Here is a 15,603-nt window from a genome sequence, read left to right as displayed (position 1 = left end):
CCAGGTGGAGCCAGAGGTCGCAGCCCTTAGAGAGAGACCCACATGCCCAGCATGGCACAGATACTGTAGAGTAGCATGAACTGGTAATACATCTGGGGAGAGAAGGCCTAAGGCAGCTCAGAGTGTGCCCTGTGGCCCCAGCATGACAGGAGAGTAGCTGGGTGATGACCTCGCCCCTGTTGAAGGCTATGGAAGGAAATGGGTGAGAGCCTAAAATAGGGAATCTGGAGAGGCAAAGAAGGAGCAGCCATTTCCATGGCTCCCCCACCAAAGACCAAATGGGAACTATGATGGCTCATGTAAATGCACTTGGCAAAGACTAAGGACCTGCTCAACCCTCCATCAACCTTGAGCCCCCTGAACTCAGACACAACCTCAGATAATGAAGTTGTAGCAGACACTGAATTAGCCAAAACAAAGTCCTCTGTTTGACAACTTGAAGTATAAATTGAATGCAGTTACGGGGGTTGGGTAAATCCATACATTCCTTGCACACTTGAGTTTGTGTTTTGAGAAGTGTGTACACATTCCAGTGACAGCAGTGTGTCCAGGCTCTCATATATTCCTCATTGAAAATTATTTAATTATTTTTATTGTAATAGTGTCTGCACACCCAACATTTTTCATGGCTGCCTGGAATTTCACCAGGTTAATCTACCCATGATTTTTTGTTGGCCAGGTGGATTGCTGGGATTATTTATTTATTTGTTTATTTATTTATTTATTGCTATTAACCATCAAACAGCAAATACAGAATACAAACAGTTTGCTTTTTCATTTATTCCCAAGTACTATCAAGCTTCCTCTTTTCCCTTCTTTTAATTTATTTACTTATCAACAAACATTCATCGAGCACCTGTTACATGTCCAGCATTGTTTCACATGCTGGGGATTTGATGAGAAAGAAGATAGAAACTTGCCCTCATGGAATCTACATCCTGCGAGCCAGGGCACACAGATGGTAAACACAAGTAGACATTCAGGTAATGATAAGACGGAGGAGAAAAAATTAACTAGAGAAGGATATGGAGAGTGCTATTTTAGATGAGGTGGTTGTGGAAGGCCATCCTCTCTGAAGAGACCAGAAATCTGAAGGAGGTAAGGGAATCAGCCTTGTGAGAACCTAGGGGGTGAGAGTTCCAGAAAAAAGAACAGAAAATGCAGTGTATTTTGCAGAAATGAGACAGGAATAATCAAAATGTGTTTCCTAAACACATCCCAATTTAGGTAAGAACAACGGAGGTCTTGATTGGATGAGAGGCAGCAGAGGGTAGTAGTTGAAAACACAGGCCCTAACTTCCTGGGTTTGCATCCTGGAACCCTTGGGCCCTGTTAATCACTCTGTGCCTCTGTTTTCTCATCTTTAAAATATATACTAAGTTATAAATTCCACAAGGACAGAGATGTATCTGTTTTGCTCACAGCTAGATCTCTAGTACCTAGAAGAACAGTGCAAGGCACATAGTAGGTACTCAACTGATAGTTGCTGAATGAATGGTGAATGAGTGTGATGCACAAAAGTGATTTTGGTGGAGAGAAGAGGGTGATACTAATGTATAATGATACAAACTGATGAATCAAAAGAGAATAGAGAATTATCCAATATCCCGAGGTAGGACAGACTTCCTCTCAAGGAAGATACTGTGAGAGAAGACTGTGAAAGGCAGGAGAAACAATGATATTTTTAAAGAGAATCTGGGTAAAGGTAACCTTAGGTTAGGTCAAAGAGGCCAACAGTTTTTAAGCATTGAGCAGATCACCTGTGATCTTCTCTGGTTGGACATTATATCCATTATACCCATGGAATACATGAAAGATGCTTGATGCTGTCCAAGTTGTGACAGGATTTCTAAAGGCCACCTCTTTGGGAGTGATCGTACCTGAGAAACTTTGGTTCAAGCCAATAAGAACTTGGTAATTCCCTGAAGTCAAAGCATGTGAACCATCTATGCTTAGCATATAAGCTAAGACTTAACGGTTGTCGAAACCAGAAGATCAGAAGCAGGAGCACAACAGTGAGCACAATCCAGTCTCCGCCTTCATGCCGAGTGGAAGAGAAGCACATAGAACAAGTTATTGCTGGTATGCTGAGCGTCTTGAAGGAGAAGTGCAGGATGCTAAGGGAAATGTGCTACGTTGAGCCTGGGGTTAGGGAAATATTCTAGACAGAAAGAATAGCAAGAACCCTGAAGCAGAAGAGAGCATAATACTTGAAAAAAAATGGAAAAAGCCTGATATAGCTGGAGCATGGAGATCGAGGAGGAGAGGGATTTAAAATAAGGCCAGAGATATGGTCAGACCCACAGAACTTCCTGGGCTGTATTAAGGATTTTGGATGCTGCGCCCTTAGAGCAGTGAGGTGCCACTGAAGAACTGGAGGCAGGAGAACTACATTTAAATTTTATAAAGGTTGCTCTGGAGACATGTGGAGAATGGAATTCAGAGTGTTGGCAGGGGAACGAACCACTTGGGAGAAAACCAGATGAAAGATGGCGATGCCTGGACTCCGAGGAGGTAGCAGTGGGGATGATGGGAAACGGGAGGGTTTGATTGCTATCTGAGAGGGACAGAAGATTCAGGACTTGGTGGTTCATGTTGATCTGGCATACGCAACTGAAAGGATGCTGGTGCAATGACATAAAGGGACACTTCCGCTGGAGCAGGGCGATTTGCTGGGAAAAGATGAGAGGGGAAGTTGAGTCTGGGACCTATTGGGCTTCAGGCACCCTTGAGACATGCAGGTAAGGCTGTCCAGTAGGAAGCTGGCTTTATAATTAGTGGGCTTAGAAATTAGAAAACAAGGGTGACCTAGAGATACATATTTGAAAGCAGTTTGAATATGGATGTTAATTTTGAGATGATGCAAGGGATAGATGACCTAGAGGGAATCAAGTTAAAAAAGGAAGAAGGGCTGGGACAATGTTCTAAGAAACTACAGTAATCGATGATTGAGCAGAAGAGATGAAGCCAGCAGAGGAAGCTGAGAAAGAATGCCCAGAAATAAGAGGAGACCCAGAAGAATATAATGCAGAACCAAGGGTCGAAATTCCTTCAGAAAGAACAGAAAGGTCAAAAGAGGCAACGCAATTGAAAGATCAAACACAATCAAACCCGAAAAGGGCCCAAGGGCTTTAGTCGAGTGGATGTCCTTGGTGGTTGAGCAAGAAAGGATTGATGGAGTAGAGCAGTAAGCAGAGGCCACATTGGAAGGGGTTGAGGAATAAGTGAGAGGGGAAGAAATGAAGATGTTGGATTCAGAGGTCCCTAACCTCCAGGCTATGGACTGGTACCAGTCCGATCCGTGGAGTGGTACCAGTATGTGGCCTGTTAGAAATGGGGCCGCACAGCAGTAGGTGAGTGGCGGGCATGCGAGCAAAGCTTCATCTGCACCTGCAGCCGCTCCCCAGCACTAGAATCACCAGCTCAGCTCCACTTCAGATCATCAGGCATTAGATTCTCAGAAGCACCAGTCCTTAGTGCCAAAAAGGTTGGGGACCACTGTTGTATTTAGATAAATATTTCAAGAAGTTTGCCTTTGACAATGAGATAGTAAAATGACACTAGACCGTAAGTAGAATTGAAGGAATATTTTTTCTTATTTGTGTGTGTGTGGCTTTTTAAAAAGCGTATTTACAAGCTAATTTGGGATGACATGAGAATGGGAAAGACTGAAAATAAAGGAAAGAGGGACTAGTCAATAGATTTCTGAAACGGCTGGCAGGAGAGGATGCACACATGGAGACACCGGCTATTAATAGGAGGGACACCTCTTTCGTTGTAACAGAAGGAAAGAAGGAAAGTTCTTTGTGGATTAGCTTTTTCCAGGAGATTCTTCTGGGGAAGAACCATGATCATGTTGCACGCTAGCAAGTGCATGATTCTTTTAGCCTCTCTGTCTTCCTAGATAATCAAGATCAGCAATGTTAAGGCTGTTTACAAGGCTGAGTGTCTTCATGTCTTGGCTCACAGACAAGCTGCTTCCTGCAACAATGGGGTCTCTGCGAGATTCTTCACTAAGCACCACTTCCTGTACTTCTTTTTAGTGCCAGAGTAGAGAGAGGGAAATGGAGGTTGGAGAAGAGAGGAAGAAATGAGAAAGTAGTCTAGTAGACTAAAGGAGTGGACTGAAATAGAGAAACATGGCAGGGTTTCTGGGCAGTGACAAACTGGGACTCACAAGTCCCTTGTGTACTTTTTCCAACCAGTTTCAGCTGGCCGGGTGCTGGTGCAGAGTGCTCTGCACATTGGGTTTATTCAGGGTTTGGATTCTGTCAGGCAAGTACAATGGAGGGGGAGAGGGGCCGGGGAATTGAGTGTGTCTTCGAAGGAAAAGATAGAGGGATGGACATGAACTCTGAGCTGGGTAGTTGGGAAGTAAGGACATGACATAGGTGATGAGCAGTTAAAAAGTATATGGTCTGTGGTTTGGAGGACTGGATGGGGACAAAGACCAGAATGGAGTTGCTAGACTGAAGGAACTTGAAAAAGTAGGAAATGGTAATCAGAGAGATGGAAGGCTGAAATGGAGATTAGAGGTAGTGGTTATTAGCGATAATGAGGTCTAGGGAGGTGGCTGTGGGAAGGAGGTCTGAGGCGATGCATGACTGACAGCTGTCACTGACTACATTTGTGATGCAGAACTCGAGGAGTCTGGACAGAGGTGCCCACCCTGCTTGACCAGCTTGGCTCAAAAGTATCTGATCTGGGAGTGCTGCCCCACATGGGTGAAGCTCAAGACGCTGCTCTTCAGAATTGTGTCAGATCCCTTCGCGGAGCTCACCATCACCTTGTGCATCGTGGTGAACACAATCTTCATGGCCATGGAGCACCACGGCATGAGCTCCACCTTCGAAACCATGTTCCAGATAGGCAACATTGTGAGTGCACTGGCAGCCCTGGCCCATGCCATCATGGCTGGGGGGCTTTGGGTGGGGTGGCAGCATGCTCCCATTGGTTGGACTGTTGGTCTAGCTAGCTGAGAGCAGAGGAGCAGTGTAGGAGATGTGTAGATGCTGAGTTCAGGAAGCCAAGTCGTGGGGCCAGGCTGGGCTAGCGGACATTGCTTTGGGATGAATGAGCACAGGGAAGTAGACTGAGAAAGCCCAACCTAGGGGAAGCTTGCTTGAGTTCAGGACAGCCACTTGAATTTTAGGCTATCAGTCACCTTGACCTTGAAATGGGGGTAAATGTCACTTTCCCATCTAAAGACAATTATGGACTTGCTAGTTTCCTTCCAGAAAAGGAGAAACAGAAAGAAGGGAAGGGAAAGCTTATTCCTAAGAAGTCAGGGTTTGCCACAGAGGGTTTTATGGAAGAGACCTTTGGGCTCACACCCCATTTTATAGTCAGAGAAGTTGAGAGAGAAAGGCCTTTCCCACTGTGACAAAGCATAGCGCCATATTTAAAAAGGAAAGAAAGGCAGGCCTTGTTTAGTGCCTACGACAAGTCAGGTGCCTTGTAAGTGTTATCTCAGAGTCGCAACAATGCTATGAGGTTATCATCATGCTCACACTTTAAAAGAGAGCACTAAGACTCAGAGAGGTTAAGTATTCTGAAGATGGAGCCAGAGTCGACCCAGGTATCTCTAGGGCACAGAACATCAATCCCCTGTTACACCACCCTGACTTGCCTGCATCAAGTCCTCCAAAGATGCCCTTTGACTTACCCAAGCTGGTGAGGGGCTTTGTTTCCGAAGCTGGTGAGAAGCTTTGATAAGAGCAAAGGAAAGAAAAGCCCCTGACTGTGTGCTCTACTTTCTCTTCATCTGTCGTCCTTCCCTACTGGGTGTTGTGTGACCTGACCCTGGTCCTGACCTTTCTCAGTGTCAGAATTCTGTTCTAAGACAATTAAAGACACCCAGAACTGAAAAGAATCTTAGAGACAATGTATTATTTCAGTTCTTGCTTACAGGTATTATTTATTAATGAATTACTATTTGCCAGGACCTTTGCTAAGACCTGCACATGCATTATCTTATTTTTATGTCCATTATACAGATGAGGAAATTGAGGTACAGAGGATGTATTGCTTGTCCAAGCTCACGCAAACTAGGAAATGGCTGAGCTGGGATTTTATCTGGGCCTATGTTGCCCCACAATCCATGCTTTTAAACCACTGAACCAGATTGACTTCTAATTTACCTAATTATGTAATAATTATTATCCTAATGATTATCCACTTACTCCCCTCCTATCACCGTTCCCATGGAAACACTGAAGCACAGGTTCGGATGCATACGTCCTGAGTGCTGATCCTGAGATTTCATTCAGTTGCCACATTGATTGTTACCATTCCTGATCCTTCAGGACTCAGCTGATAACATAGAAACTAAATAAGAACAATGCAAAAGGATTTGCTGTTTTACAAACAAGGCACTTCCCTCCCGCCTTATTTGTCCGTTGCTCCTGACGCCACAGACCCTGCTGAGACGGATCTTTGTTTCTGTCTGCAGGTCTTTACTGTGTTTTTTACGGCCGAAATGGTCTTCAAAATCATTGCCTTCGACCCCTACTATTACTTCCAGAAGAGGTGGAACATTTTTGACTGCATCATCGTCACTGTGAGCCTGATAGAGCTGGGCGCAGCCAAGAAGGGCGGCATGGCGGTGCTGCGGTCCTTCCGCCTGGTAATGTTCTCCCTCCGCGACCTGGGGAAACTCCCTCACAAACAGGAAGGCTCATCCCCGAGAACAGACACTGTCCTTCGGGGACCCCACCAGCCAGCTCCCTCTTCTTCTCCCATCCCTGTGGGAGACAAGGCATGGCTTCTGGGAGCTGGAGACTTGGTGCTTTCCATTTACTCAGATTAGGGGCATGCCTTCTCCTCTCTGGATCTGGGTTTCCTTATCTGCACCAAGAGGGCACTTCCCAGCACCCTCCTGTTCTCTTATCAAATAATAATAACAACGATAACCATAGCAGCTAATGTTTCTTGAGCACCGACGTTGTGTCAGGCACAGCGTTAATCCCTTGACATGACATACTTCATGTTATACTTACAACGACCCTGAGAGAGTGGCTTTTAACATCCCCATGAATAGATAACTGAGATACAGAGTGGTTAAATGATGTCCCAGAGTCTCCCATCTGACCAGCGAGCAGCAGACCTGCTTCTCAAAGTCAGGTTGCCTCACTCCAGAGTACCAGCTTCTCTCTCCTCATAGATGTCATCCGCTGATTCCCTGGTACCCCAGATCACAGCCCCCGTGTGGCCTGGCTCTTCTCCAAACTCAGCTCTGGGGTGCCCTCTACAGGATGAGTTCCCTGCTTCAGGTCACCCGTGCCCCATTGCCCTTAGGCCACCATTGTAAGAGCCACATCTGTCAGATTTGCCAGATTCCTAGGAGAGTCTTGGGTTACTGGGATCTCCCAATTTCCCAGGCCATCTAGAGGACGCATGATGCCTCACTGACTCTTGGGAGTAGGGCAAGAAGCCTTATGAAATGGCAGGGTTTGTTAGTACCGGCCTCTTGTTCTCAGCATCCTCTCAGCGAGAACTGAGAACCCAGTGTCTAGCTTTAGAGAAAGATGACAAAACAAAGGAGAGAGTGCCCAGCCATCTCGCTAAGTCCACTTCTAGGCCAGAAAGTCATGGGTCTGAGAATAAAATCCAGAGACTTTGCGATGACATGCAAAGTTCTGCATAACCGGGGCCTGCCTACCTCTCCAATCTCCTCTTGCTCATTTTACTCCAGCCAAGAGAGGCCTATGTTCTCTTTTGAACACAATCATAACATATGCAAATAAGGAGTTTTGTCTCTTATTTTCTCATACTTATACCATTGGTTCTTTCCATTACATTATCATACTGATTAGGACATCCAGGACGCTGTTGAAATGATGTGTTCATAGCAGACATCCTTACTGTTTTCCGGATCTCAAAGAGAATTCTTTCAATATTTCACCAGTTCTGATATTTGTGGCAGGTTTCTTTTAAAGATTCAAAAAATCTTTATCAGCTTAGGAAGTTCTCTATTGTTAAGAATACTTATCGTGAATGGATGTTTAATTTTATCAGACAATTGTTTTGCATATATTAAGATAATCACAAGATTTTCTCCTTTAATCTATTATAGTAGTTACATTAATTGATTTTCTAATGTTAAATCAATTTCGCATTCCTGGGATAAACCCAACTTGATTATGATATAATTTTTATGCTTTGGAAGATTCAGCTTGCTAAGAATTTGCTTAAGTTTTTTGCATTCATATTGATGAGTAATACTTGGCCTATAATTCTCCTTACTTGCATTGTCCTCACCAGGATTTAGTATGTTAGTTGCCAGGATATTTAATCTCCATAAAAAGAGGTGAAGAATATTCTTCTTCTTCTGCACCCAAACTTTGGGTAAGAGTGGAATTATTTTTTCCTTATAGATGTAGTAAAATTCACTAATGAAATGATTTGGAGGTCAACATTTTTCATTACTGATTTAATTTTCTTAATGGCTGTGGAACTAGTCAGGTTTTTTATTTCTTGAATTGGTTCTGGTAAGTTATATTTTTCTAAAAATTTTCCTTCTTATCTAAATTTTCAAGTTTATTGGCACAAAATCATATATGCTATGCTGTTACCTTTTAACAGTCTGGTACTTATAGCACCCTTTTCTTTCTTTAAAAATAATGATTTGTGCTTTCTCTCATTTTTATTAGTCTTGCCCAAGATCATCAATGTAATTAGTGTTTTCAAAGAACCAGCTTTTAGCTTCTTGAGTCTCTCTATTTCATTGATGTTTTCTATTTCAATTAACACTGTATCTTATCTTTTTTTTTACTTTGGCCAATTTTTAAAAATTTTTATATATTATTTTTTTCAATGATAGTTAACATACAATATTATATTAATTTCTGGTATACAACACAGTGATTAGACATTTCTATAACTTAGGAAGTGATCATTTGAATAAATCCAGCACCCATCTGATATTATATGTAGTTATTACAATACTATGAACTACATTCCCCATGCTATACTCTACATGCCCATGACTATTTTGTACCTATTTTATAACTACCAATTTGTATCTCTTAATCTCCTCCCCCATTATTCATCCCTCCACCCCCAATCTGACAACTATCAAAATGCTCTCTGTATCTATGAACTTGTTGTTCGTTTGTTTATTCTATTCTCTAGATTTCACAAATGACGTTTGTCTTTCTCGGTCTGACTTACTCTACTCAGCACAACACCCTCTCCGTCCATCTGTGTTGTAGCGGATGGCAAGATTTCCTTCTTTTTTATGGCTCAGTAATAATCCATTGTGTACGTGTACCACCTCTTCTTTATCCACTCATCCATCGGTGAACACCCAGGTTGCCTCTCTATCTTGGCTATTGTAAATATCAATCATCGTGTGCATTCGCATGTCCCTTCAAGGAGTGTTCTTCAAATAAATACCCATAGGTGGGATTGCTGGGAACTTCTTTGTCTCTTATTAAAAGCCTTTGTTTCAAAGTCTACATTGTCTTATATACGTATTGCTATACCAACTTTTTTTGTTTGCTTCCATGTTCACAAAACATCTCTTTTCATCCCTTTACTTTCAGTCTGTATGTCTTTTGATTTGAATTGAGGCTCTTGTAGGCAGCATATGTAAGGGTCTATTCTTTTTATCCTTTCAACTACCCTACCTTTTGATTGAAGCATTTAATCCACTTACATTTAAAGTAATTGTTGCTTGATATGTGGTTATTGACATTTTATTAGTCAAATTTATCTTTTCTTATTACTCCTTCTTCTTAAACAAGTCCCTCTAACATTTCCTGTAATACTGGCTTGGCGATGATGAACTTCTTTAGCTTTTTTTTTTGTCTGGGAAGTTCTTCATCTGTCTTTTGATTCTAAATAATAGCTTTGCCGGGTAGAGTAATCTTGGTTGTAGATTCCTGCTTTTCATCACTTTGAATATTTTCTGCCAATCCCTTCTGGCCTGAAAAGTTTCTGTTGAGAAATCAGTCGACAGTCTATGAGAGCTCCTTTGCAGGTAATTAACTGCTTTTCACTTACTGTTCTTTATCTTTAACCTTTGGCATTTTAATTTTGATGTGTCTTAGTGTGGGCCTCTTTGGGTTCATCTTATTTAGGATTCTTTGTGCTTCCTAGGGTTGTATGTCTTATTTCCTTTACTAAGTTAGGAAAGTTTTCAGTCATTTATTTTGAAGTAGGTTTACAATTCCTTGCTCTTCTCCTTCTGGTACCCCTATGATGTGAATGTTGTTATGCTTGATGTTGCCCCTTAAATTATCCCCATTTTGCGGGGGGTGGGGGGGGATTCTTTTTTCTTGTTGCTGTACTGATTGTTTTCTGCTACCTTACCTTTTAAATTGCTCTGCTCATCTAATCTCCTGTTAATTTCTCCTAAGGTGTTCTTCATTTCGGTGATTGTATTCTTCATTTCTGACTGGTTCTTTTTTATGTTTTCTATCTCTCCCTTTATGTTTCTATCTCACTAAATTTCTCTACTCTTCCCCTAAGTTCATCGAGCACCCTTCTAACAAGTGTTTTGAATTCTGCATCTGGTAGATTGCTTGCCTCCATTTTGTTTAGTTCTTTCTCTGATGCTTTGTTCTTTTCTTTCATTTTGGGTAGATTTCCTTGTCTTCACACTTTGGCTGCCTCTTTCTTTTTGTTTCTATGTATTCAGTAGGGCTGTTATGTTTCCCAGTCTTAGTAGAGTGGCCTCATGTAGTAGATGTGCTGTGGGGCCCAGTGACACAGTCTTTCCTGGTCACCTGAGCCGGGTGCTTCAGCTATGTCCCTTATATGGGTTTTATGTGCCTTCTTGTTGTGGTTGAGTCTTGGCTCCTGTTTGCTTGTCGATGGGAGGCATTGACCCTCAGGCTCATTTGTTGTGATGACTGGCCATCACTAGTAGAGGAGCTTTTGTGCAGGGGCCTGACTCTACTGAGCAGGATTCACTTTGGCAGGGCTCTGGTGACTCCCCTGTCTGCCCTTTGGGTGTGTCGTCCCCAAATGTGACCCTGGATTGTAATCTGACTCAGACGGAAGCCAGCCACCAGGCATGCAGGCTGGGGCCTTCTGGGAGGGGCCCTGTTGCAGGCCAAGTTTAACCGTAGCCTGTACCCTGCCCGGGCCATCTGGCATAAGCCACCAGGCAGTCCACACATGGCCACCACCCATCTATGATGGCTATTCCGTAGCTTAGTTGTAATTTTGATGGGGTTGTGAGAGGAGACAAGCACAGTGTTTACCTACTCTGCCATCTTCCCATGTATCTTAATTACATTTTCCATTCTACATATTTTATTCTTTTCTAACTTCTTAAGATAAAAATTTTAACCTATTTCTTTTTCCAGCATATTTATTTAAGACTTCAATTTCCTTGTAAGAACTGCTTTCATGTGTAGAATTTTCCTTATTGTTCGGTTCTAAATATATTCAAATTTTGGGGGGTTGGGGAGGGGGAAGTAGATGAAGGGGCTAAAACATATGTAGCTGAAGGAAGCTGGACTCTGGGTGGTAATCACACAATAGAATATATAGATGTCAAATTATAATGTATACCTGAAAAATTACATAATTGTATTAGCCAGTATTACCCCAGTAAACTTTCAAAATAAATAAATAAATAAATATTTTCTAATTTCAAATTCAATTTATTCTTTGACTCTAAAGTCAATTAGATGCATGGTTCTTAATTTCAAAACACATGTGATATTTCTAGTTATCTTTACGCCATTGAGTTCTAGCTTAATTGCGTTATAGTCCAAGAACATGCACTGTATAATTTTAATGCTTTGAAACTTATCGATAATATCCTTTTGGCTCAGAATATTGAACATATATTTCTTATGCACTTGACTGTGTCTTCTGCAGTTGTAGGGTGCAATACTCTGCATAATCCACTGAGTACAGAAAGTTCACTGTGTGGTCCAAATATCCTATATTCTTGCTTATTTCTGTCTGCTTGTTCTAGTAACTACTGCAAGAGTGGTGTATAAAAATACCTCCCACTATGATTACAGCATGGTCTGTTTCTCCTTATGGTTCTAACTTGAAGCTGGGTTATTAAATGCATACGTGTTTAAAATTGTTATATCTTTCCAGTAAAGTGAAACTTTTATCATTAAGAGTTGATCTTCTTTATCCCTAGAAATGCTTTTTGCCTTAAAATTTTCCTTGCCTAATTTTAATTCAATAATGTTTTCTTTTGGTTTAGAATTTGTTCATCTTTTTACTTCTAGCCTTTGTGTATCCTCAGGGTTTTTATACACCTCTTGCAAACAGCATAGCCAGATTTTAGATTCTTATTCAGCTTTGACAATCCAATCTTCGTCTTTTAACCAAAGCATGCAGTCCACTTATTTTGTGAATACTGATGTATTTGGATAAGGGTCTATCATTATATTTTGGGTTTTCTATTTGCTTTACTTGCTCATGTGTTTGTATTCTCTCTCTCCCCTACTTCTTCTTGATTTATTTTAGATTGGTAACTTTTTCCTTATCTCATTTTCCATTTTATTGGTTTAGAAACTAAATGCTCATTTTTATTCTTTGGTTGCCTCAGAAATTAAAACACGAGTAGTTAATCTAAAGTAAAAAGCTAAAATCTTTACTTTCCTCCAAGATAAATTTTCATTTGTTATTCTTTCCAACTAACTATTGTGTTAAGTATTTTAATTTTATCTTGTTTGTAAAAAGCTACGTGACTTAACAATAAATAATTCTAGCTATTGTACAAACAATCCCCAAACTCAGCATCTTAACCCAATAAAGATTTATTTCTTGCTCATGTCCTAGTATGATGCAAGTCAGGCATCACTAGGACTGAAGATGGCCTGCTCGACCTTTGAAGCTTGACTCATGCTTATGGAAAAGGAGAGGCCAAGGCTCATTTCAAGTTTTAAACAGTCAAAGGCTTTTTAGTCAGGGCTTATGGTTTCTTTTGCAATCCACTTCCTTTAAAACTTATGTGACTTCGGACCTCTCTGGGTGCTATATACCTATCATACGGTCTTTGACAGAGTTCTCAGTGCTGCTTTATTTCTTTGCTTTCTTGTCCCCATGCCTTTTTCTCTCAATTTATTGGGGACCAGACCATTAATATAATTTTGCTAAGAGTCGCTTCATTTCATTGAAATATTTAACTAGTCTTCAACACTCACAGACTTAATCCCAGTGCTTACTGTTTGAGATACAAAGCACTGTACTTCCCCCAAAACTTCAAGTCTTTAAACTTCTGGATCCTATTTCCTCTTATTTCTTATTAATCGGCCGAATAATCTCTGAGCTCCTCTCTTTCTTATAGTACCTTGACAAATATAACCAATTACAACTGACACACAATACTAAGGTCTGTTTTACAAACCCTTCCTCTCGGGCTGCTGCTGGCTCGTGCTGCACTCAGGGTGATTGCAGGCAATAATTTTGCCACCGCAACACAGATCAACACTTCCCAAGCCTTTTATATCAGTTTCCTTGTTGTGCGCTATATGATCACACAGCCAGTGCCATATATTTGATGCGTGCAAAATGGCGACACTTTTTTTCTTTTCTTTTTTTGGCAACCCCTTTTTTCAATGTACCAGTTCTACGTTACTCAAGATGCGTACGACTCGTCACAGTGACCATTTCTAAATCTGTCGGTTAACAGAGCACAGGTTTATGTTTCGTAGCACATTCTACGAATAGCCTACAGTTAGAAACTAAATGCTCATTTCTAAATGCTGCCTGGAAAGCTCTACTGAGAATGTTTGCTCCACGTTGCGACTCAGAGATCCAGGTGGCCCTGGAAGGGCAAGCGAAAGCGCATGGTGTTTCATGGCTCCGCCTGAAAATAGTGTACATGACTTCTGGCTCCATCTCCATTCTATCAGCTAGAACCTAATAACATGACCTCGACGACCTGCAATATTTGAATATGTTTCTATACAAATATATTCATGTTACCAGCTTGGTTTATTTCCTTCCAGCCTTTCCCCACCTAAATAGAAAATTTTATATTAATTATAAGATTTACTAGAGAAATGGTTAATTAAACGTGAAGGCATATTCAGTAACTATTAAAACAGTTTATAAATTTTCTGTGATAATATGAAGTAATTCTTTTTATGTAATGCAAAGCTGGGCAAAAACTACAGAGAATGATTAGATGGGGGTGGAAGTAAGGGTCACGGGGAACACGGATACAGGTGGGGCGGCTCTCCTGGACCACTCATTCTAGGTATCAGCAGAAGCCAGCTCGGTCATTTAGGGGTACTACAACCCAGCAGCAGACACTTTGTGAGTGTGTTTTGACTGGCTACCAGTAGCAGCCCCCAAATCCAAATAATTCTGGAATAGCAAGCGGAGGGCTCCTGTTTCCCTGCCCTTTAAAGAGATAACAAAAGCATTAATAGAGAATGACTTAATTCATGAGAATTATACACGATTTGCTTACAGTTTAGTATAAGCTTAAATATGGACGACAAATTGCTATCTAAGAAGATTCTAACACAGTTGACCCTTGAACAATACAGTTTTGAACTCTGTAGATCCACTTACATGAGGATTTTTTTTCCAATAAATACTGTAAATGTATTTTCTCTTATGATTTTCTTAATGATGTATTTTCTCCAGCTTACTTTATTGTAAGAACATAGTATCTAATACATATAACATACAAAATATGTGTTAATCAACTGTTTAAGCTATCGTTAAGGTTTCCGTCAACTGTAGTTAAGTTTTGGAAGAGTCGAAATTATACTTGTATTTTTGACTGCATGAGAGATCAGTCCCCCTCACCCCCATGTTGTCCAAGGGTCAACTGTATTAATTTCTAAACCCTCCACACACACCCCTCCACCTAACTAAGGAACCAGAGGAAACCCTTAGCCAGGTGCAATTAAAACTAGCCGTTGCCTGGTCTTTTTGCCAGGGTGCCCCTTGCCGTTAGGCCCCACAGACTCTGTGCTGTGGTAAGTGGATGTCACCCTGTGTCAGGGCCCTACTCCAGCTTCTGCTTTTGCTCTTGTCCAGAATTTATTCTGAGAATGAGAACTTATCAATCATGTCACTAAGGAAACTTTGCCTTCTCCAAATACCCTCCGCGAAAGGACTCTGTCTAGTTACTAACACTTAGTTTTTATTAGGGTTTGTCAGCTGCCTGTATGTCCAGTCCACGAAATTGGTGTTTTAAGCCGTTTCCAGTATGACAAAAATAACTTCCAGATTAGCGCTAAGAGAAATGGATGCAGAATTTCTGTGTAAGAGGATTATAACTCCTCCGTGGGTGATAAAACTTGCTACAGTGCTCTGTTCAGCACTCTCACAACTGGTCCAGAGCCTGGTTCTTTGTAGGTGCTCCATAAATACCCTATGCCAGCTAAGCCCAGGTATTTCTAACAAATCAGAGAACCACACGAGTGTATTTTTAAAATGTTTATACAGTGCTTTTGCTCTCTTGTGGGACGTAGCACATTTGGGTGTATAATGAAGACTTTTGGGGTCTTTGTCTTGTCTCTGTAACTAAACCATTAGCTCCATGAGGGCAGGAGCATCTCTCCACCCACCTCTCAGGCTAGTACAGCCACATGTGTGGCTGGCGTTCAATAAAGTACTAGTTTGGTTGGTCAACTAAATTAACCCATGAATTATTTAATGCTG

The 15,603-nt window shown here is 41.4% G+C and overlaps 1 protein-coding gene across 1 annotated transcript in view; it reads left to right on the top strand.

Moving 5' to 3' along the window:
• Positions 1-15,603, top strand: part of SCN10A (sodium voltage-gated channel alpha subunit 10) — an 81,954-nt gene that overhangs the window by 36,749 nt on the left and 29,602 nt on the right. The window contains exons 13-14 of the mRNA XM_016123915.2: positions 4,639-4,877; positions 6,452-6,625. Of these exons, the coding sequence (XP_015979401.2) occupies positions 4,639-4,877; positions 6,452-6,625 (413 nt within the window). The remainder of the gene's footprint in view (positions 1-4,638; positions 4,878-6,451; positions 6,626-15,603) is intronic.

This window comes from Rousettus aegyptiacus, unplaced genomic scaffold (assembly GCF_014176215.1).
Source record: "Rousettus aegyptiacus isolate mRouAeg1 unplaced genomic scaffold, mRouAeg1.p scaffold_m13_p_4, whole genome shotgun sequence".
Taxonomy (NCBI): Eukaryota; Metazoa; Chordata; class Mammalia; order Chiroptera; family Pteropodidae; genus Rousettus; species Rousettus aegyptiacus.
Note: the sequence above shows the minus strand (reverse complement) of the source record. Positions and strands in the feature narration are given on the sequence as shown.